This window comes from Protomyctophum bolini (genome assembly GCF_963924005.1).
Source record: "Protomyctophum bolini genome assembly, chromosome: 6".
NCBI classification, from domain to species: Eukaryota; Metazoa; Chordata; class Actinopteri; order Myctophiformes; family Myctophidae; genus Protomyctophum; species Protomyctophum bolini.
In genome coordinates, this window is record NC_137867.1 from 42616951 (window position 1) to 42640594 (window position 23644).

The following is a 23644-nucleotide window of genomic DNA, read 5'->3' on the forward strand; positions in this document are numbered from 1 at the left end:
GATGGAGGTCCGTAGCCAAATACAGATGTCTGGGGTCCTTGACATGAAATATTGAGAACCATTGATATAGAAACACACGTTTTTTTTAGAAAATTGTCATGATTTAGAAGACATTTTTAAAATGTCGACGTCAGGCCTAAATGGGATAAGGTATTTACAGAGTTTTTCATAACCGACACAAAAAGCGGAGGCCGAGAGAAGTCACTATGTCGCCTGCTTTAACTGGAAGACACGTCAGGCAGACCCAGGTTCTTTAGGTGGGTGGCCATCTGCTTCCACCATGCCGGAAAAAGTGCTCTAGCAGTTGTTCTCCAACGTTTTCATTTGAAAGACCCCCCCCCCCCCCCCATGACTCTCGGGAGTTATTTAGAACGGGGTGCGGCGGCACGCTTATCCGACACGTCAAAAGTCTGGCATGAATAAAACAAATCACCCGTCGCTCGCGACATGCATTGGTCCGACATGCGTTGCGTCATGGGAAAGTGACTACACAACCCAATTCTCTATCATCAAAGTGTAATTTTGCTTTTAAGTGGTTAAGGTGACAGTGGTTTTTACAGTGTCTTATGTAGGACCCTCTGGGGGGGGGGGTTTAAAGTTCACGTCGTCACATAATCAGGGACGCTGACCTTTAGTCAGGTCTCTTTCTCCTCACCTCTCCTTATCGACTCGTCAAGGACCACTCATCATTAACTTTAATGACTCTTAACCGCATTAGCTTTCTGATCTTCTCAATGAGACTCAGCCAAGACTTAACTTCACTTTACAAAAAACACAAGCAGACAAAGTTAAACAGTAACATATGACCCTCAACAGTGGTGGAAAGTAATTAAGTATTTTATTCATTTATTATACAAGTAGCCTATTTTTTGTAAAATCTTGAGTATTTAAATTATTGTCTAACATCTGCATTACTTAATTTACCAGAAGTATACAAAATTCAGAGGAATTGTTGTTATTTTGATCACCCACCCACCCCTTTCCCCCCCTTCTTTTCCCTTTATGATTAATTCCTGTTCTTTTCTTTAGCCAAATAGAAGTGTATATTTGCACGTCTCTAAATGTTTTGATGAATCAAAGAAGGTGGACCCTCTTGTAAACAAGTGTAATGCTTTATTGGGTCGTCCATTGAGTTGTGCTTGAAATGTAACTGTAATTCTGCAAACTGTTAATAAATACTTCAATCAATCATTCAATCAATGAAATCAACGTTTGCCTGTTATCTGCCCTATGGTACCACATCAATACAGCATGGAATTGCGGAGAAAATCTTATCCAACGACAACAAAATATTATTTAGTTTTGGGTCTGAGAGGCTAAATGTCATCAAATGGTGGTTCCATGGCTCAAATGCCAAACACACAAGGGAACTTGACATGAAAAGGCTTGAAAACCACTGGTTTAAGTGCTCATTTCGCCCAGCAGAGGGCGTACATGACTCAACTTCACAAAAGGAGAAAAAAAACATCAGGCTATAAATTAAACAGTAACAGCATCCTCAGATGACCTCAGGTTACCTCAAAAGACCTCTCTGTTCACAATACGACACATAATGGCTTCACTGGTGCTAGCTTCATATACGCACGCACACACACACACACACACACACACACACATGCACGCACGCGCACGCACGCATGCATGTTCACACGCACTCGTGCACAAAAGCATAATGTTATACCGGGTAATCACACTAATGCATTAGAAAAGTGGTTATAATACACAAGATTATTATTTACTATGAAAACGTCTATTAGTTAGTCACCCCAGGCACGACCATATACGTGACATCATCAGGGATGGAGATCAGCACTATTAAGCCCATATATGGAGATCCCTATATCATCAATTTTGGCCAGCAACTCTACATCTGACCTCAAACCATAAACCCTTAGATCTCCTTATATGGAGCTGAGCTGTTCTGACATTCCATATGTTGATCCTTCCCCGTCCATCTTCCTCTTCGATGTCTCCCTTTTGACTGATCTAGAGTGGATTTAAACTCTAGACGGGGCCTGCCCCAAAGTTATTAGTGCAGCTGCGCCCGGCAGCCGGCGGAAACTAGAGTTCTCAACAGGCCTGAAAATGAAGGCCCGGCCCTACCTGGGCCCTCCTCATCAAACCCTGTACACTCAAGACGCTGCCACCCTTAGATCTCCATACATGGAGCTGACCTGTTATGACATGCCATATGTTGATCTGACCTCATCAAACCCTGTACAGTACACAGTTTATATACAGTAGCAACTTTCAAAACAAAGTTCCAAAGTGCTGCACAGAGTGAGATTAAAAACACTTCAAAGAACTGCCAGGAAAATCACTTGGTGTAGAGGTAGGTTTTCAACTATGACTAACGTAACTATGACTTACGTAAACCTTAAGTAATTCTAGAATTAATGCTTTATAATGCGTTATGATTATTGTTATAACAAGCATAATGCATATGTATGAGTTACTTATAAGTACAGTGTTACAGTATAAGTAGTTGATAATGCATTATAAGCATGCTTATGATGCATTATAGTGCACTGTACGTACAAGGGAGCAAATATTGCCAAAACATTGTGATATTATTGTCAACGAGTAAAGTGCAATCCTACAGCCTACAGGTTGTAGGTACACTGGGGGAAGCTGCTGTTTTCATTTAGCACAATACAGTATAAATACATATAATTAATCTGATATGGAGGGGAACCCCTTTTGGTGTTTTAAGCATTATGTTATACTTTAGCTATTGAAACATTGGACAGAACGACCGTACTTGAGCTAATGTACTTGGTTACTCTTTCCACCACCGCTGCTGCTGGGACTCTGGGAGGAAGCCAAGAGCCAGAGAGGCTGCACGGTTACAGGCTTTACAAATAGAGCTTTGAAACCCCTCCCCCCCGTGCCTGAGCAAACAGCTGGTTCCATGGTGTAATGGTTAGCCCTCAGGACTCTGAATCCTGCGATCCGAGTTCAAATCTCGGTGGGACCTGTGGTTTTTGAGGTTGTGGCCAAAAGTAAAGTGACTTGCGTCACAACAACAACAGAGTCTTAATAGCAGTCAGAGCACCAAAGAGAGAATGGTGGTGGTGGTGGTGGCAACGAGTTGAAAGAAAGTGCTGACTGTCAACTTTGACCTACTATACATAACAGCAGACATCTGCTTTACTCTCTCCTGCTGTTTGAGCCTGACAGTGACACCGCACGCACGCACGCACGCACGCACGCACGCACGAGAAGTCAGGATGGTCAAGCGGTTCTGTTTGTTTGGGACAGTGGGCACGGACACATTTTTATGGGTCACGATTCAAGTGAAAATAAAGTGTTCTTTTCTTACATTTAAAAATGTATATATTTCATATTTCAAATGATCTTTTTAATATAAATATAATATAGATTCCATGACTTGGGTGTATATTCGACGACTCTATCATGGTTTGAAGTTACAATTGGCTTTGTATAGGATTAATTTTTTTTTAAACTTTTCCTCTCTACTACGTGCATGCCTTCTCATCCTGGCCGAAGTCAAAGTCGCACGATTTGTCACACATGTTACCGCAGTGACATTTGTTCTCTGCATTTGACCCGTTTCTTGGAGCGGTGAGCCGCAGCCAAGGAGCTGGGGGGGCTGGCCCCCAATCCCAAACCTATTGATGCTGCTGAGGGCCAAGCAAGCAGGGAGGCATTGGGTCCCATTTTTTACTTTGGTCTTTGGTAGGCCTACAGTGTTGATTTCGTTGACTAAAAAACTAAGGCGAAAAATGTTCGTCGACTACCTTTTTTCACTGACGAAAACTATATGGAAACTAAATGAAAACTAAGCCATGATGACTAAGCCATGATGACTAAAACTAAGACTAAATATATTGACAATTTCGTCAGTAAATAAAAACTAGACTAAAATGTTAGGAAGGTACTAGTGGACAAGAGATCCAGTATAAGTAATTTTACTTGGTTGCATGCTGAGAACAGCAGATCTACAAGCTCATAACGCGTCGCTATTTTCAGCCAGTTTTAAATCAGCCATTACGACATCTCCTAAATCAACTATAGATTTAGTCGACTATAATCTTATGATATTTAGTCGACTGAAACTAGACTAGAACACTAAAACATTCCAGGGTGACTAAAACTAAATGAAAACTATTCAAAACTCTAATCTAAATTTGCTGCCAAAAACAACACTGACCCAGCTGGGGATCAAACCCCAACCTGACCAGTTTCAGGGCGGTCACTCTAACCACAAGGCTGTCCCCATCAGTACACCTACAGGCCCAAGGACATGACTTATTCATGTCTCTGTGAGACTGCAGGAAACTGGAGATCCAGGAGGCTCACAACCACCAACCAACCACACAGACAGCTGCCAGACAGGAAACGGTGGGCAGTATCGCGATACTTGGCACGTATACAAACGTACTTTTTGCTCTTTAGATACCTCTATAAAATTACAGTGTACACATCGAAAAGCAACACAGCAGACAATAATATGTTACGGTGGGGCTCCAGCGGTGGGGCTCTACCTTAGTAAAAAAGGGTAAAGAAGTTTAGCGATAAGGGGTAAGGCACTGGAGAAAATGGGGCCATAATAATATGTGCGTGCGTGTGTTTTCTGCGTACAATGGCATACGTTATATGTCAGTGTTACATGTAATTGTGTGTGCACACGCTGATTCCAGTAGTGCACGTGTCTTGCTGTACTGTGTGACAGGCGTAGCGTAGAGAGAGAGAGAGAGAGATGTGTGTTATTGATGAGTCAATGAGCTAAATATAACAGCGCTATCAGTCCTAGCTGCTGCGGAACGCTTCAACAATCTGTGTTCGCTCACCAGCCGCCCGGCCGCTGCTGCTCTGCCTCCCACCATGACCAATGATCTCATTGTTCTCAGAGGAGGTTGGACAAGAAGAGTTACAGAAACACACTCAAGTGAACACGCGCGCACGCACATTTTGGTCACAGTATTTATTCAACATTTATTTAACAAATAAAAATGTCTTCTAAATCATGACAGTTTTCTGAAATACCAATGTTTCTATATCAGTGGTGCTCAATATTTCATGTCAAGGACCTCAAAAATTATATGTAATTGGCCGCCGACCCCATCTGAAAACATGACCCCCCCCCCCAGAAGCAAAGATTTGACTTAAAAACGTTTGCTCTGAAAGAATATATTCAATGATGTGAGGCATATTTTCATGATTTAAAAAAAATCTGCTATTTTAAGAAGAAATCTACAAGCTCTGTAGCCTGTAGATCTGCTGTTTTTCCGTCGCTAAAAGTACAACGTAATGCTATAAACACCAAAAGGGGGTTCCCGTTCAGAATGGGTTAAGGGGCTTGAGAACTTTCTCTGACCTGACCACCACTCTCTGTTTCCAGCACCACATGTTTAGTCGGTGTGTTTTGTGTCCAACCACCTGCATGCTGACTCTGTTCTATTGGAACAGTGGGTTTTTCAACCTTTTCAACCCAAGGCCCATTGTTTATTCAGCATCTGAGCCACGGATTCACCATCTGATGACATTTAGCCTCTCAGAGCGCAAAACGAAAGAATATGTTGTCGGCGGATGTGATTTTGTCCACAATTCCACGCTGTGTTGATGTTGGTACCATTAGAAGAGATAACAGGCAAACGTTGATGATAATAACAATTATTCTACATTCTATAATTGTGTAGACTTCTTGTACATTAAGTAATGCAGATGTTTAACAATACTTTAACTCTCGAGAGTGAACAATGCTATTTTTGAAAAATCGTGAAAATGTAGTGCAAATCTTTAATTTGAGAGAGAACGTTTTTAACTCAAATCTTTGCTTCAACATATTATTTTCAGATGGGGTCGACATTTTTGGGGTCCTTGCCATGAAATATTGAGCCCCACTGAAATAGAAACATGGCGTTTTTCAGAAAATTGTCATGATTTAGAAGACATTTTTTTTATTTCGACGCCAGGCCTAAATGGGTTAAACGACGTTAAACTCACACTAAACTCACTTTGCCAGTCATATTATGCATTGGTATACCCTCTATCTGTAGAGACACAATAAACCATGGGGATGAATGCATCATATACTAGACAGAGGCGTTTCCAGGTATTACATGTTGGGCAGGCAAGATGTGTTGTCGTCGTCGTCGTCCCCCCCCCCCCCCCCTCTCCGCGCGCACAATCGAGCACTCAAAGAGATATACCTGCCAGACGAGTACGCTACAAAGGCTGAAAGGCATGCATTTGCATTCCAATGGGCGATTGAGGGTCACGCTCGACGCGCAATGGCCAATCAGCTGCCCGATAATAGTTCTAAGGTACTGCAAGTTTGGGCCCAAAACATGAACCAGCAAAACGCGCCCGACAACCTACCTCAAACCTTAACCTAACCATAACTGCAAGCACGGAGCAGCGCATGTTCGCCGACCTTAACCCATTCTGACAGGGCACCCATTTTGGTGTTGGCATCATGTTATGCTTTAGCTATTGAAAAATAGCAGATCTACAAGCTCATATCGCGCCACCGAGTGGCGCGATACGAGCTTGTAGGTCTGCTATTTTTGAAAAATTCGAAGAACGACTGACATTTTTAGAATCTGATCTCAGGTCAGAATGGGTTCATCAGACCAGTGTGTGTCCCGTGGAAACCTCGTATGAATCTGATCTCAGGTCAGAATGGGTTAAGTAAGTAAGCAATGTGCCTGGTTAAGTGCTTATGGTGCCCCATGATACTTCTGGCACAACATTCATTTGAAACGAGTGAGTGGGGAATGGATTCCTTCCGGATATAACATACAGTACTGTTCATCCCCCCGAGGCATGACTTACTGATATTCATGCTTCTCATATACATCCTTTCCTGTGTGTGTGCGTGTGTGTGTGTGTGTGTGTGTGTGACCTTGATCTGCTGCCTGCACAGCATGGCCAGCTCCCTCATGTCTCTGAACGGCTGCAGGAGGAACTGGTAGAGCTGAGTGGAAGCCTCCAGAAGGTCCGAGTACGCCGAGTCCTCCTCCTCGTAGACCTGCAGGAGGTCCACCATGCTCTCCATGGAGCGATGCTTCTCCAGGAGCTACAACACACACACGCACACACACACACACACACACACACACACACACACACACACACACACACACACACACACATCATGTTATCAGGGACAATGCACGTTAATCGACACGTCAGAGAGTTAAAGTGGTTAACTGGTGTGTTTGTTGCGCTATGAACTTGTAGGTCTGCTATTTTTGAAAAATCGTGAAAATGTGGCGCAAATCTTTTAATATATTACATTCTTTCAGAGTGAACGTTTTTAAATCAAATCTTTGCTTCTGGGAGGGGTTCCTGGAACAACATACTGTATTTTCAGATGGGGGTCGGCGGCCAAATGCAGATAATTCTGGGGGTCCTTGACATGAAAAAGGTTTATTACCACCGACATAAAAAGAAAAGACCACAGAAGCGATGAGCTCATGTCTAAGTAAGCACCACCACATGCTGACGAATTCCCAACGACTGCATACATAATGGGCAGGGTGCCCTGTTCTGTAGCCTTTTCTCTAACACGCGCACGCACGCACGCACGCACACACGCACACACACACACACACACACACACACACACACACACACACACACACACACACACACACACACACACACACACACACACACACACACACACACACACACACACACACACACACACACACACACACACACACACACACACACACACACACACACACACACACACACACAGCAGTTAAAGAATGGGGAAACTAGCACAATTCCTTTAAGTGTGAGTGTACACTACAGTAAGTCACAGTCAGAGAAAAGCATGTCTCTCTACTGCTGAAGAGAGTCAATATCCTCACAGACTCAGCCATCAAGCTCCCACTGACAACCCAAACAGACATGAAGGGGAATACCATGCCACTCATTCTCAACATTGAACTATGCCATTATATAACTTATAAGTTGAGCCCAAGTTCTAGACCTCCAGTTCTAGGCTATAACAGTTAAGTTATATTAATTATGTAGTTCAATGTTGAAAATTGATTGAATGGCTGATTGATTGATTGATTTATTAACAGTTTTCAGAACAAAACTGTTAAATGTGAGTGGACGACACCATAAAGCATTACACTTGTTTACAATAGGGCCCACCATTTTCAATTCATCAAAACTTTTAGAGACGTACGAATATACACAACTATATAGTAAAAAAGAAATCATCATAGGAGGTAAGTCAAATCAGGAAAATTATCATAGAGGAGGTGAAAAGGGAAAAAATTGTGGATTTCCACTTTAATTATGGCTCTTCAATGCAGTGGTTAGCACAGCTATAATTTTAGTATGTGGAGGGGAAAAAAACATAAAGGGGGTATAAGTTATCTTGAGGGTTTCTCCCTCGCCAACCTGTTATCACTGAATGATGATAGCTAGCTCAGGCAGTTAGCCCATGCGAAGATAATATTAACCAACAGCTGACCGGATGTGTAGTTCAACACAGGGAAGGTTGCCGTATATTAGATTAGTCGATGGGTGGCTCTTCCAAGAGAGATTTTGCGCTCTCGGGAAGGCGGGTGTAAGTGCCATCCAACCGTTTCTCCAATTTATTTTAAAGTGTCCATGTCCATAGAGTAGAATCAGCTCGACAGTCGTCCTAAATATCTTACTAAGCTGGGATGACCAGATCTTATGCATGTCATCGCAGGCTGACCAGGCCATACCCTTCCTAGTTTGAAAGTCCTTTTGGGGAAAAAAAAATATATATGAACCTAAAGCCACAGGGTACTGCAGGGGAAGAGAGGAGAGCTACAGGGTACTGCAGGGGGAGAGAGGAGAGCCACAGGGTACTGCAGGAGGAGAGAGGAAGACATTTTGGAGCCAACTGTATAAATCCTGCCGTGTGCCTCCTCCACTCCACTCCAGTGCCTGACGCTGATTGTAAGAATTGGCCCAGATAATGATTCTCCTCCTGGGTTGGATGGAGACATACAGGACCGCATGGTTGAAGAGCACTCGGCAGGAACGGACAGCTCCGCCGTTGGATCATTCTGCTCAGGAAGGCTGTTTTAAAACCCATCCAGACCTGGCACACATTATGCCGTCGCCTTATAGCTCTTAAAACACTTTAAAGCTGCTATAAGCAATAATGTTATACATTTTAATGAACTTTATTTTTTATTTTTTATTTTATTTTTGATATTCAGACCGCGAGCAATGGGTAGAACGCTCCCCAAAAAATGTAGACTCTGTGATACATCTAGGGGCCGCAATCTGCATTCAAAGATTTTCCTAGAAGCTTTGTCATTGGTCTATTTTCCTGTCTACTTCCTGATTGGATAGTCATTGCGACCGGGTTTTTTACAACCAATGACAAAGCTTCTAGGAACATCTTTGAATGCAGATTGCGGCCCCTAGATGTGTCACAGAGACTACATTTGTTTTGGGAGTGTTCTACCCATTGCTGGCTGTCTGAATAATAATAATTACATTGGTCATTAAAAATTTGACATATTATTGCTTATACAGTAGCAGCTTTAAATCATCATTATTTTATTACATTAGCGGTTAGATCTGTAGATCTGCTATTTTTGAGAAATTGTGAAAATGTGGCGCAAATCTTTGAATATATTATTATTTCACGGCGAATGTTTTTAACTCAAAACTCCTTGCTTCTGGGGGTGGGGGGGGGTCGCTGGAACGGTGGCCAAATATAAATAATAATATTTGGGGGTCCTTGACGTGACATAGTCTGAGAACCACTGACATAGAAACATGGGATTTTCATTAAACTGTCCTGATTTAGAACTGAAGACATGTTGTAGAATCAACCTCAGGTCAAAATGGGTTAAGTATAAAAAAGTACTTTGTACTTTGTTCTAGCACGTGTTTATATCTGTGGCATGTGTGTGTGTGTGTGTGTGTGTGTGTGCACGCGCGTGTGTGTGGTGGGGGATATACTCTGCCAAAAACAGAGCAGGGAAGGAAAGGCCTTGGCAAGACAAGTGAAGTCCTCATACAAACAGTAGCACATTACAACAGATAGACCTGGGCTCTCTCTCTCTCTCTCTCACTAAAGTGCATACAAGTACGAGCAAGCACGCATGGCAGGCATGCACACACGCGCACAGCCAGCATGCACGCACGCACACACACACACAGCTCTATCATGGCTCTGTGAAGTTACATTAATAGTGCATCATTGATTAATAGAAGAATATGAGATGTGGTGGGCATGTGAGTTTATATTAAGAGCAATTAATCAATCGTGGCCTCCATTGTGTGTGTGTGTGTGTGTGTGTGTGTGTAAACTGAGCTGTGCCTGTAGGTACTGCTGCAAAGCGTTTGGTCTGGGTTAACCCATTAAGACCAGTCATTTTAGATTCTAAGTATTTTTTACTTTAGCTATTAAAAAATATCACATTGTCTCTTCCAGGCACATCTTAAGTGTTGTGGCGTGACCGTGTGTGACAACCGGACCAATCTTGGGGTCGACAGGATATGGTAAAAACACTGGAAAAGGAAGAGGTGCATGATTATTTCATATACCTGGCAATCAATGTCTTAACTGCAGTTCATGTTATAAGCAGTGTTGTAGTCGAGTCCACCTAAAGCAGGTCCAAGTCGAGACCAAGTCCGAGGGGTCAAAGTCAAGACCGAGTGTGGGAGGGGGTCTAGTCCGATGTCGAGACCGACGGGAGGCGAGACGGAGTCGAGACCGAAACCAGATTGTTGTTCTATTTTCTCATCCGATAGGTGCAGAAAACACTGCCAGAGCAGGCAGGCGCGTCACCTGCGCTCCGTTATACTTAACAAGATAACTGTCTATAAAGCGCCAGACAGCTCTCTGACAATGTTAATGTGAATGGACTCCTCATAATAATATGGGTATAATACATTTATCTCATTGGATTGTAGTGACTCGTGACTCCAGTGGACTCGGTCGGGGTAGATCGAGTCCCGAGTCTCTTGCTCCGAGACAGAGTCAAACTCAGTCAAATTAACCCATTCTGAACCCCTTTTGGCGTTTACTTTAGCTTTAGCCTTTAGCGAATTGAAAAATAGCATATCTACAAGTTACGAGATTGTAGATATACTATTTTTGAAAAATGTGGCGCAAATCTTTGAATATTCTTTCAGAGCGTTTTTTACTCAAATCTTTGCTTCTGGGGCTGTCCCTGCGGAACAACATATTTTCAGATAGGGGTCCGCGGCCAAATACAGATAATTCCGGGGGTCCTTGACATGAAAATGTTTGAAAACCGACATAGAAACATATGGGTTTTTCAGAAAACTGTCAGGATTTAGAAGACATTTGTAGAATCGTCTTCAGGTCTAAATGGGTTGTGGAGCGAGACCGAGACGAGACAGAGGACATGTAAATGTGGACTAATGATTAGGACACAAAGAGAAAATGTTGCCAGTTTGCACTTGCAGAGTCACAGTTTGTCTGTCTGTCTGTCAGTCAGTCATCCTGTCAGTCTTGTCAGCCTTGCCAATATGTTCACTACCTCTGCTCTCCAACGCGGAGATGACTCTGCACATCATTGGACAGCTTCAGTGAGAAACGCTGTACATGAAAAGCACCTTGTCAGCATCCCAAATGTGCAACTAAGGTCCGCGGTTTAAAAGTGCTTTGTGCAATGACAAATCACCCCTGAAGGAGGAGAGGGGTGTTTTGATTTATGTTTATGTTAATTTTATTTTAGTTATCAATCAATGTTTTGACATTTAATTAAACTCCCGGAGGCAACTCAGTTCTTTTTTTCCTTTTTTTTAAGAAAAACAAATTAGACTTTTCATGGAATGCATATTTAAATGTTAATGATTTAATAATATCATCTCACCGAAATGTCCCAAGGTTTAAAAAAAAATGCAATCAATTTCCTAGACCTCAGCGAACAATGACATTCAGTGAGTTTCTGTGTGTGTGCGCAGAGCGTGTGTGTGTGTGTGTGTGTGCACAGAGCGTGTGTGCGTTCGCCTCTTCCCTATCTCAGCTGTGCAAGCAAGCAGACACGCTGACACAACAATATTGCTGGGAGAAAAGTTCAAATTACAAATTCCTCCGAGGCAGTGGGATTAAGGCAAGGTCTAAATGACTCTCACGTTTCATTGCTGATGTGCTCTATAGCTAGCATGTCTGTAGAAGTAGAACTCTGATACGTTAGAGCCAGCACACGAACACGTGCTTCAATCAGATTAAGCAGGGAGTTTAATATGTTGACGTATGCATATACTATATTGTCTGAATGGCGAATTCAAACCAGCAGCCTATTGCACCTTCTGAAAAAAGCATTAAAAAGGTATCCCTGGCCAATACGCCTTATATCAAACAAAGGAGCGCACACCAATAGTGGGGACTGGGGAGGTGCTGACCACGGGAGACAAACTTGGACAGAGAAGAGAGGTCGCACAGCTCGTAGTCACGATGCAAATATACTTTATTACCAACGTTAATTGGTAATAATACACTTTATTACCAATATTACACTTTCATACACTTTTTTAAAAATATATATTTTTGTCTTTTTTCTGCCTTTATTGATAGTTTCAAGTGAAGATTGACAGGAAAGAGGGAGCGAGGAGAGTCACGCAGCAAAGGTCGTCATGAACGGGTCTCGAACACGCAACGCACTGGCAGGCCAGAGCCTATATGTGGCATGCGCCTGGACCACTAGGCCAGTGGGCGGGCACCCCCGAAGGCACTTTTGTCGAAACGTTGGTAACTTGTTACTCTTATATTATGCCTAAAGTTAAGACGTTAAAATTGCCCTCTTAAAATTAAGAATTAAAGACCGGCATAGCTCCACCACTTAGAATGGAAGTGAAGTTTACTCTTTCAGTCGCACATGTGTGACCCGACCCCTGACACTGCTGCTCTGCAGCGAGACAAGGCTGTATAGCCAACGTGGACTAAGCGTACACGTACTGTGTACGCTTGTGTGTACTACACAAGGTGATGTGGGTATTAGAGCTGTTGTACACACTAGTTCTCATCAGGCCCGACTAATTAGCATAGATTTTAGGCCCTAAAACGTTGAGTTGGGCCTGGTCGGGTTTGTGCAGAACTTGAGAAATCTACAGAGAGTAAAAGTGAAACGCCAGTCAGCACCATCTTCATAATAGATAAATACACCAACAGACAGAACAGAACTATTATTTTTATTATTATAAACAAATTCCCGGCCCTACTGATTAGCATAAAACCTTGGGTCGGGTCGGACCTGGTCGGGTTCGGGCAGAGTTTGCTGTGAATCTGGTATGATAGTCTAGTTGTCAAGTGTATTGTATAAATTCTTCAGCTGTGTGATGTATTATTGCGTTACTCGTCACTCACAGCAGCAGGTGCCAAAGCACTTTTACTTTTTTTGCCGTTTTTGCAGTGCTTAAAAAACACATAATGTAAGCCCTATAATTATTAGAAAGAACAGCTAAAATAGCCTAACCCATTCTGGGCGGGAACCCCTATTGGTGTTGGCATTATGTTATGATTTAGCTATTTTTGAAAGATCGAAGAACGACTGAGAAACATAGCTTTTTCAGAAAACAGGTAGGATTTGGAAGGCATTTGTAGAATCGTTCCCAGGTCAAAATAGCCTAATCAACAAGCTCACAATGCGTATGACATGGTGTGGCTTGTAGTAGCCTGGCATGGCCAGACTACTGTAATTGAAACTGAGGAGTGCCAGACCAATCTATTTTCCCCTGTGGCAGATTTGGTCTGGTTTTCAGGCTAGGCATGTAGATTTACAATTTACAATCTAGGCATTTAGCAGACGCTCTCCAGAGTGATTTACAGTAAGCAAGAACAACAACACATGGTAATACATCAAATACAAACAATAGTGACCATGGATCATACGTAAGCTACGAACCTAACAACCGTCTAACAGTGGAATATCTATATAACAAAACTATGTGAATACACTACTATAGAGTGCTATGTCTACATAAAATAGTATCTAAATGGCATAAATTGAGCCTTTGCAATTTTGCATGCATGCCATACGCCTGTAAGGTCGTCGAGGCTAGCAAGCCCACTTGCCCACATCAATTTGCTTTTGATATTTTTAGAAAATTGTGAATATTGACATGTCTTTGATTTTCCTTTTATGTCTAACCAAAAGCATGCACCCGACAAGAATGTCTTCTAAAGAATCTAAGTATATCGAAATGTAAACTCAACATATCGTATCGTTTGACTTTGTGTTGTATTGTAAGGTTTTGAAATGCAAATTTATCGGTATCGTTTTGCAATGCAAATAATGGACTATCAATACTAAGCACTTGTGCGCTGCCAGAGAAACACTGCGTTTACTTTATATCCATAATAATAAATGTTTTTGATATGTGCACGTTTCACACAGAGTTCATGTCTTTGCTAAATAGTTACTGTATCGATTTTAAATCATTGAATCGTATCGTCATAATGAACCAATATCCATGTATCGTATCGTCAAACATGTAACGTGGAACATATCGTATCGCTGTTAAAACGTATCGTTACACCCATACCCGGCACTAACTACCAAAGGGAACAGCTGAAGTTCTGCCTGGGCTCGCGTTTTGCTCGCTCAGACGTTGGGTACGTCTGTATTTCCTACTGTGGGAGTAAGTGTGATACATCCTGGCGAAGCCTGGAGGCTTCTTCATCCACAAGTTTCCATCAAGCGCTGAAGGCGCTTAACAAGTTAACAATTAAGCATAATTTAATCCCCATGCAGAGATGCAGGTGTCACAGCAGCAACATCAGCCAGTAACACAGGATAGCAGTTATAGGCTACTGCCAAGAACAACTTGTGTCAGAGCCAGTGATCATTAATTTGAATCAGCCGTGTGGAGGGAGATCTTGTGGGGCAAGCAGGCAGACTAATTCGAGTAGATCGGCACTCTGAGGAGTGCCAGACCAATCTATTTTCCCCTGTGGCAGATTTGGTCTGGTTTTCAGGCTAGGCATGTAGATTTACAATTTACAATCTAGGCATTTAGCAGACGCTCTCCAGAGTGATTTACAGTAAGCAAGAACAACAACACATGGTAATACATCAAATACAAACAATAGTGACCACGGATCATACGTAAGCTACGAACCTAACAACCGTCTAACAGTGGAATATCTATATAACAAAACTATGTGAATACACTACTATAGAGTGCTATGTCTACATAAAATAGTATCTAAATGGCATAAATTGAGCCTTTGCAATTTTGCATGCATGCCATACGCCTGTAAGGTCGTCGAGGCTAGCAAGCCCACTTGCCCGCATCAATTTGCTTTTGATATTTTTAGAAAATTGTGAATATTGACATGTCTTTGATTTTCCTTTTATGTCAAACCAAAAGCATGCACCCGACAAGAATGTCTTCTAAAGAATCTAAGTATATCGAAATGTAAACTCAACATATCGTATCGTTTGACTTTGTGTTGTATTGTAAGGTTTTGAAATGCTAATTTATCGGTATCGTTTTGAAATGCAAATAATGGACTATCAATACTAAGCACTTGTGCACTGCCAGAGAAACACTGCGTTTACTTTATATCCATAATAATAAATGTTTTTGATATGTGCACGTTTCACACAGAGTTCATGTCTTTGCTAAATAGTTACTGTATCGATTTTAAATCATTGAATCGTATCGTCATAATGAACCAATATCCATGTATCGTATCGTCAAACATGTAACGTGGAACATATCGTATCGCTGTTAAAACGTATCGTTACACCCATACCCGGCACTAACTACCAAAGGGAACAGCTGAAGTTCTGCCTGGGCTCGCGTTTTGCTCGCTCAGACGTTGGGTACGTCTGTATTTCCTACTGTGGGAGTAAGTGTGATACATCCTGGCGAAGCCTGGAGGCTTCTTCATCCACAAGTTTCCATCAAGCGCTGAACAAGTTAACAATTAAGCATAATTTAATCCCCATGCAGAGATTCAGGTGTCACAGCAGCAACATCAGCCAGTAACACAGGATAGCAGTTATAGGCTACTGCCAAGAACAACTTGTGTCAGAGCCAGTGATCATTAATTTGAATCAGCCGTGTGGAGGGAGATCTTGTGGGGCAAGCAGGCAGACTAATTCGAGTAGATTGGCTATTTTTGTAATACATTTTTAACTGCGTGGTGTGCTTCTGCTCACTATTGCATATCACAATAGAGCACCGAAGTCTGACCTCAATATCGCTAAAGGGCACAGGTTTGTGTACTTTTTTATTTGTATTACAGTATAATCCCCATAGGGGGATTTTAGATCGCCTCATATAAGAACTGTTTGAAAAGTAAACAAATCAACCTGGCCGTTTCACTCATATGGATGTGAATAATCAACTGACTTAGAGAGAAGAAAACTCTAATGTTGCTGCTGCAGAATTAGTTACATTTTCGCTAGAAACAGACTGTATCAAATATGAGTGAGTGACTGTCGGAAACGATACAGAGACAATATCGCCAAGACCGCTTTTTGTTTACTTCCGCCAACGCCATGGAACCAGGCCTACTGTATGATCTGAGCTCTTCAACGCCATGGAACCAGGCCTACTGTATGATCTGAGCTCTTCAACGCCATGGAACCAGGACTACTGTATGATCTGAGCTCTTCAACGCCATGGAACCAGGCCTACTGTATGATCTGAGCTCTTCAACGCCATGGAACCAGGCCTACTGTATGATCTGAGCTCTTCAACGCCATGGAACCAGGCCTACTGTATGATCTGAGCTCTTCAACGCCATGGAACCAGGCCTACTGTATGATCTGAGCTCTTCAACGCCATGGAACCAGGCCTACTGTATGATCTGAGCTCTTCAACGCCATGGAAACCAGGCCTACTGTATGATCTGAGCTCTTCAACGCCATGGAACCAGGCCTACTGTATGATCTGAGCTCTTCAACGCCATGGAACCAGGGCTACTGTATGATCTGAGCTCTTCAACGCCATGGAAACCAGGCCTACTGTATGATCTGAGCTCTTCGCCTGGGTTAGGAATGTTTTATGTCCTCCCTGGGATTTGAACCTGGGTGGGTCTCTCTCCCTTATGTCGGAAAGGGTGCCAATAAAGTAACAATGTAATTCGGGGGAGTTCCATGGATGAAAAGGGTATTTACAGGGTTGACTTGAGCCAATAAATAATGTTTGAGAATCAGAAACACTGATATAGGTTAATAATTTATATTCTCTGCTATATAGATTGACTTAAAGTATCACAAAACTATGCAAACAAAAGCTCTGTTCCACAGCTTTGGAATGTCGAAGGGCGTCACAAAATGTGATGATGATGAGATGATGTTTCTGTCTGTTGCTTGATGAAAAGCAGAAAACCATACGATAGTAGATAGTATCTCTCCTCATGATCTAAGTGTAACCCATTCGGGGCGGGAACCCCTTTTGGTGTTTTCAGCATTATGTTATACGTTATACTATTGAAAAATAGCAGATCTACAAGCTCATAGCGCGGAGCTTGTAGGTCTGCTATTTTTGAAATATTGTGAAAATATGCCTCAAATCTTTGAATATATATTCTTTCAGACGTTTTTTAACTCAAATCTTTGCTTCAACAACGTATTTTCAGATGGGGGTCTACGGCCAATTACATATAATTTTTGAGGTCCTTGACATGAAATATTGAGAACCACTCATACAGAAACATGAGGTTTTTCAGAAAACTGTCGGGATTTTGAAGACATTTTTTTAATTTCGACGTCAGGCCTAAATGGGTTAAGGCCTGGAACGCATCTGTGTCACATTAGCGTTAATCCATTTAGACCTGAGGACGATTCTACAAATGTCTTCTAAATCATGACAGTTTTCTAAAAGAAGACTATGTTTCTATGTCAGTTGTTCTCAAACTGCGGAATTAATTACATCGCAATACCACATTCACTGCCTGGATTTCACTAAACCTTGAAGAACGACCGTGCCGACATCATCGTCATTACGACGGCATCAAGGCCCGCCAAAACACAATTTAGTCGACTAAAATCACATGGTATTTAGTCGACAAAAACTAGACACTACAACTGACTAAAATGTGACTACTATTGAAGAGACTACGACCAAAAACGAAGTAAAAATCTAAATATTTGCTTTCCAAAAACAACACACAGGCTTTTATTACCTCCTGCAGGCGTTTCTTGGCGCGGCCCAGCGCCTCCTCGTAGCCGGACTGCCGCAGCTCGCTCAGGCTCTCGTAGTACTCCTCGGGGTCGTCGCTCTCCGTGAACAGCACCTGCGACAGGATCTTCCAGCCGCAGGTGTCCAGGGCGTGGCCCAGGTACAGCTGCAGCCGGTAGCACAGCTCGTCCATCTCGCTCTCTGGCACCTCGGTGGAGCCGAACAGGGCGCTCCACACCCCGGACCCCCCAGCGGACCCCCCGCCGGACCCCGACCCGGGCTCTTCCGGGAAGCCCGGCAGGCACGGCTCCAGGTCCGAGTTGACCTGGCAGAGCTGCAGGTGGACCGCCCGGAGGTCCTGTGATGGTAAAAAAGTAGACCTTTAGAGCAGTGGTCTCCCTGAGGGGGTTCCAGGTGGTCCCCCACTGCCATATGTGACCAGATTTGACTGAGAGACGGCCTAATCGCGCAAATCCCAGCTTTTCACCAGAGGAGAAAAACTTTATTTATTTTTCTTCCCAAAATGAGTTGATAGCACAGGCAGACTCTTCACATACTAGAAGAGCATGTCTGAAATAAGAGCTTAAATTGACATGATGAAATAAATGCTTAAACATGTAGATATAGGTGTAATGTTAGAGACCACAGGAGTGAACCTTTCAGGCCTGTTTTCTCAAATCGCCGTTTCTCTGCAAGACATTACTCTATAAGACATATCTCCAAAACTGGTGGGTAAAACTGAACAACCAATATGTCAATTTGAAGCTATGATTCCCTGCTTTCATATGACATGAAAAAAAAAGAATCCAATGGCAGTCCCGCAGTCAAATTTGGTCACATATGATGATGTAGAGTTGGTAACCAAATGGACTCTTATAAAGATCTGTAATACTCTTGAGAGCGTAAAATGAAACCAAATGGTTTAATTTGACACTTTCAAGAACTACATTATTGTTAAAGCATTACTTAATTTACAAGAAGTTTACACAATTAGAGAATGTAGAAGAATTGTTATTTTGATCATCGTTTGCCTGTTTTCTCTCCTAATGGTTCCCAAAATGAACACAGCATGGAATTGTGGACAAAATCTTATCCGACGACAACAAAATACTTGTATACTATGTTTTGGGTCTGAGATGCTGGTCCGTGGCTCTTGATTTGAGAAGGGTTGAAACCCCACTGCTTTAGAGCATCAACCCATTTAGGCCTGACGTCGACATTTAAAAAAAAGTCTACTAAATCCTGACATTTTTCTGAAATACATATGTTTCTGTATCAGTGGTGCTCAATATTTCATGTCAAGGACGCCAAAAATGATGTAATTGGCCGCCGACCCCCATCTGAAAATATGTTTTTTTTAAATTAACGATTTGAGTTAAAAACGTTTGCTCTGAAAGAATATATATATATTCAAAGATTTGCGCCACATTAAAAATAAAAAATAAAAAAAAATAGCAGATCTACAAGCTCGTAGTGCGGCACTCTGAGCACTATGAGCTTGTAGATCTGCTAATTTTCAATAGATAAAGTTTAAAATAATGGTTAAAAACACCAAAAGGGGTTCCCGTCCAGAATGGCTTAAGAACTTCAGAGTACTCTCCGGTGCAGACACAGTAATGACTGTTCCGTTCCTGCAGGGGGCGCCCCAGTGATCTGCTGCAGAGCGAATCAAAACATTGATTCGCTAAATATCAGGATCGTATTTAGTTTTTATTTAAAAAAAAATTGCTGTTCATATTCATATCAGGGATTATTATTCTCCCATTGTATTTTGAAAATAAATAATATGCCACGTTTTAGGCAAAAAAAGAAGATCACCTCATAAGCAGGGGTCATGTCAGTGTTGTTTTTGGCAGCAAATTTTGATTTTAGTTTCAGTCATAGTCTCTTGAATAGTTTTTTTTTTAATCACGTGGAATGTTTTAGTGTAGTAGAACCATTTAGTTGGACTATACTGAGCCATAGTGTCGTAGTAAATAAGTATCAAATACATATTCTGAAGAAAAAGCCTGGAGACTTGACATTCAGCATGATCAAAATAAGAACATTATAATGACGTGTAAGTAAAATGGACAAGACCAAAAGTCTTTGCCACGGATCGTCATTTCTGAAGTGGGACTCTGAACCCTGCCACACCAAATCAAGTCACTTCCCCAAATTCAAGGTACCAAAAGTTAACTCTGAACTTGGTAGATCTGCTTTTGGAATACATGGAATCACCTGCAAAACTACATTACAATTGACCATATTGGTACCCCCGAGTCGTTTAAAAAATGTGTCTTAGCTTCTATTTGTAACCTATATGTAATTCACATGTATACCTTTTGTTTTGCTTTTCCTGATCTTCTGATATGATATTGTATTACTTGACGACACTGAAAATGAGTTTAATTACTCAGTGTAATTTCGAGAATAAATACAACTTGAATGAATTTGTCCATGTACGGACACATTGATGTTATAGGATAAACTGAACGAGAGAGAGTGATGAACAGTAGAGTCACCTGGAAGGAGAAGAGGCCGGCCCAGGAGCAGTCCTCCCCCTGCTGCTGGCACAGCCTGGCGGCGTCCATCACACCCACCTCCTCCAGCTCCAGAGTTTCCACGGAAAGCAGAGAATCATCGTCTTCTTTGAGCGGCTCCAGAACCTCCATGTCTTCTACAGGGCTGATAGCAGGGGACGAGGATGACCGAGGATGGCACGATGATAACCCACTGGTGGCAGCAGGAGGAGGGCTAGGGGTTGTCTTAATTGAGGAGGGGGGCGACTTAATGGCTATATTAGGGCTGCTATTAACGCCTTCAATAACCGTGGCTCCCTTATTATTATTCCTCCCAGGACTGCCTAGAAGTACAGCTTTCTGTCTGACGGGACTTGTTTTGGGCCATTTTGTTTTAGCACTCTCCTCCTCCGGCTCCATCACCATCAACAACACGGAGTCTCTCCCCACCATACTCCTCCTCTGTGCCGTCCTGTTGTGACACGTAATGGCACACTTGCCCTCCACCTGATTGAAATGGAATTTACATTGTTTTATTTCGCAGTAGGTATGGAGAAGAATGGCATATAGGATTTCAAACGAAAGCACAAGTCAATATAAAAAACTACCTTTTACTGTGTGGACGTGGACGACACCATGATAACACTCGTTTACAACAGGGTCCACCATTTTCAATTAATCAGAAGTAGCCTACAAATAATACACTTCTATAAAAACAGGTAAAAAAAATGAAAAAATGAAAAAGGGGGAAAACAAGTACAGTATGGGAAAAAGGAGGGGGGGGGGGGGACTCAAGAGTCTCAGACTTTATATTTACCTCGTTCCACGCCACGATGAATACGAACTTGTGCTTCTCCTTCTCCTCGAAGGCGTTCGGCCGCACGGCCACCCAGCCCGACTCCTCCAGATTATCCTCCATTGTGAAGGACATTTTTTTTAATTCATATAGGCCTATAGGCTATAGTGAGCTTTGGGTTTTATAGTGAGTGACCAAAAAACAAACCCCACCACAAACACTATAGAGTCTTGTGTGTTCGGACTGACTGCACCAATATTAAACCGTCGAGTCGGATGCAGACAGTGCGGTCTGTACGGTGTGTCTGCAGGCTATCACATCGTTCACCTCACCAGTGTTTATCAACAATGTTGAAACGTTACCCCGTCGGTTAGGCTACTCCGCTTCTCTTCTCTTCTTCAACGCCAACAAAAACGGTGCCGTGTCGTTTAGTTCTCCATCTCCTGCGTGCCCTTTCCTCGGCTGATGATGATGTGCGCCCGACAATAATAAAAATAGGAATAATAATAATTATAAACGCCCGCTCATTTAAGTTATCCCCCCCTCCCCCCCACGACAATGTGAGAAGATTAAACAGTGTGTTATTGTTTACCACCAGTTAACGGACGGGGTATAACTTCCGCCCCGTTATTATTATTATTATTATTATTCCCAGTTCTCCGTCGCTCGCAGCCTCCTCCCCTTCTCCTCGTAAACTGGAAGCTGCATAATATACACACGGCGAGCATCGTTTAAGAGCAGCAGTAGGCTACAGCCTACTAACGGTCGGTTAACTCTAACTGTCTAAATTAGGGTTGTATGTCATGTCGTGTACCTTTTCTCTCCGACCCCAAGAAACTAAAGCTCCGATCATTTTCAGACGAGAAGAATTGCATGATCGCGCATTGATTGGCCCCCAAATAAATTCATGTGTTTTCATCTTGGTTCGGTTGCTTTTACGCCCGACGTAGGAGGAGACTGATCTTGAGCGTGTACGCATGGCAAGGACGTGCTGACGTCACACTGACGTGTACACTTCTTTTTTAAGCATTAAAACCTGAGACCAGATTCTAAAAATGCCTTCTCTAAAGACTAAATCATGACAGTTTTCTGATTTTCATATACCGGTATGTGCATATATGTGGCTATATAGGAAATATATGTGCATATATAGGTTATATCTATGCACATATATGCCACAGTCAGGTTCATATATGTGCATACATGTCATACATAATGCCTCAGATATAGGTAATACATGTCTTGACTTTGTGCATATATGCCACATACATAATGCCTATATAACATTTATCATACAACATATTGCGTCAATATCTTTATGGTGGTGTAATTGACAAAGCCTGTTAATATATGTTCATACAATTATTCATAAAAAATACTCAATCAGGTCTTAATTTTTAATTGGGTGAATACCCACAATGGCTGTTTTGATTCAACTAACATGTTAATTGGGTCAATGGATTGAAGAATGTGTCAAACATTGGGTCAACAAGATGGGGGCGGCGTCATCTACGGTAACCATATTGCGATGTGCGTATAGCAGGGCAGTTACGGTAAATGCCCATTGGCGCCAGACCGCCCGCCAAAAACAACTAACTAGGGACCCACATTTTTATTAATCTAACTTTACTGTTTGTGTGACAATGTGAGAGAAGAAGTGTGGACGACCTCGACGAGGAGGCAGAGGTAAGAAACACTTGGTGTGTTTTTTCTTTTCCATTTGTCCGAAATGTCAATTCATTTCAAGCATTGGCTAGCCGTTAGTGCAGCTAATAGTGCCTAACGTTCGTTAGCTTAGCTAGATTCACCACCGGGGATAGCTGGGGAAGTCTAAGCTAAGCGCTAGCTTGCTAACTTCGAGGGAACAGCTATAGAACTTTAGCTGTTTATTTGTTAAATGTTTGCAGAGCTCGCAGTGTTTTGCACCATTACAGTGGTTAAATGCTTGCTTATGGCTGCCCCATCTTAACTTGGTAGTTATGTTGTGATTTTGTACCAGGGCACAGGTTCTCTGGTCAGTTGTCACTGCAAGGACTCCTCGACAAGTGGTTCCCAAACTTTTTCATGTCAAGGACCCCCAAAATTGACACTAATTATCCCGCGGACCCCCATTTGAAAAGATATGCCAAGGGACCCCCATAAGAAGATTTTTTACAGCTCTAGTAGAGATTCTCAACCCGTTTTACCAGTTTGACATGCATTAGTCTACCAACCAACCAACCAACCACCATTTAATGGCATTTCTATCTCT

General features: G+C 42.3%; 1 protein-coding gene across 1 annotated transcript in view; it reads right to left on the reverse strand.

Annotated features, from left to right (window-relative positions):
- The window catches only part of LOC308317271 (junction-mediating and -regulatory protein-like), a 33591-nt gene extending 11275 nt beyond the window's left edge, over positions 1-22316 (reverse strand). Inside the window, exons 1-4 of the mRNA XM_080766142.1 lie at positions 21415-22316; positions 20601-21104; positions 18101-18454; positions 6872-7045 (exon numbers count right to left, since the gene is read on the reverse strand). Of these exons, the coding sequence (XP_080622268.1) occupies positions 6872-7045; positions 18101-18454; positions 20601-21104; positions 21415-21528 (1146 nt within the window). The 5' untranslated portion in view covers positions 21529-22316. The remainder of the gene's footprint in view (positions 1-6871; positions 7046-18100; positions 18455-20600; positions 21105-21414) is intronic.
- Between the last annotated feature and the right edge of the window lie 1328 nt (positions 22317-23644).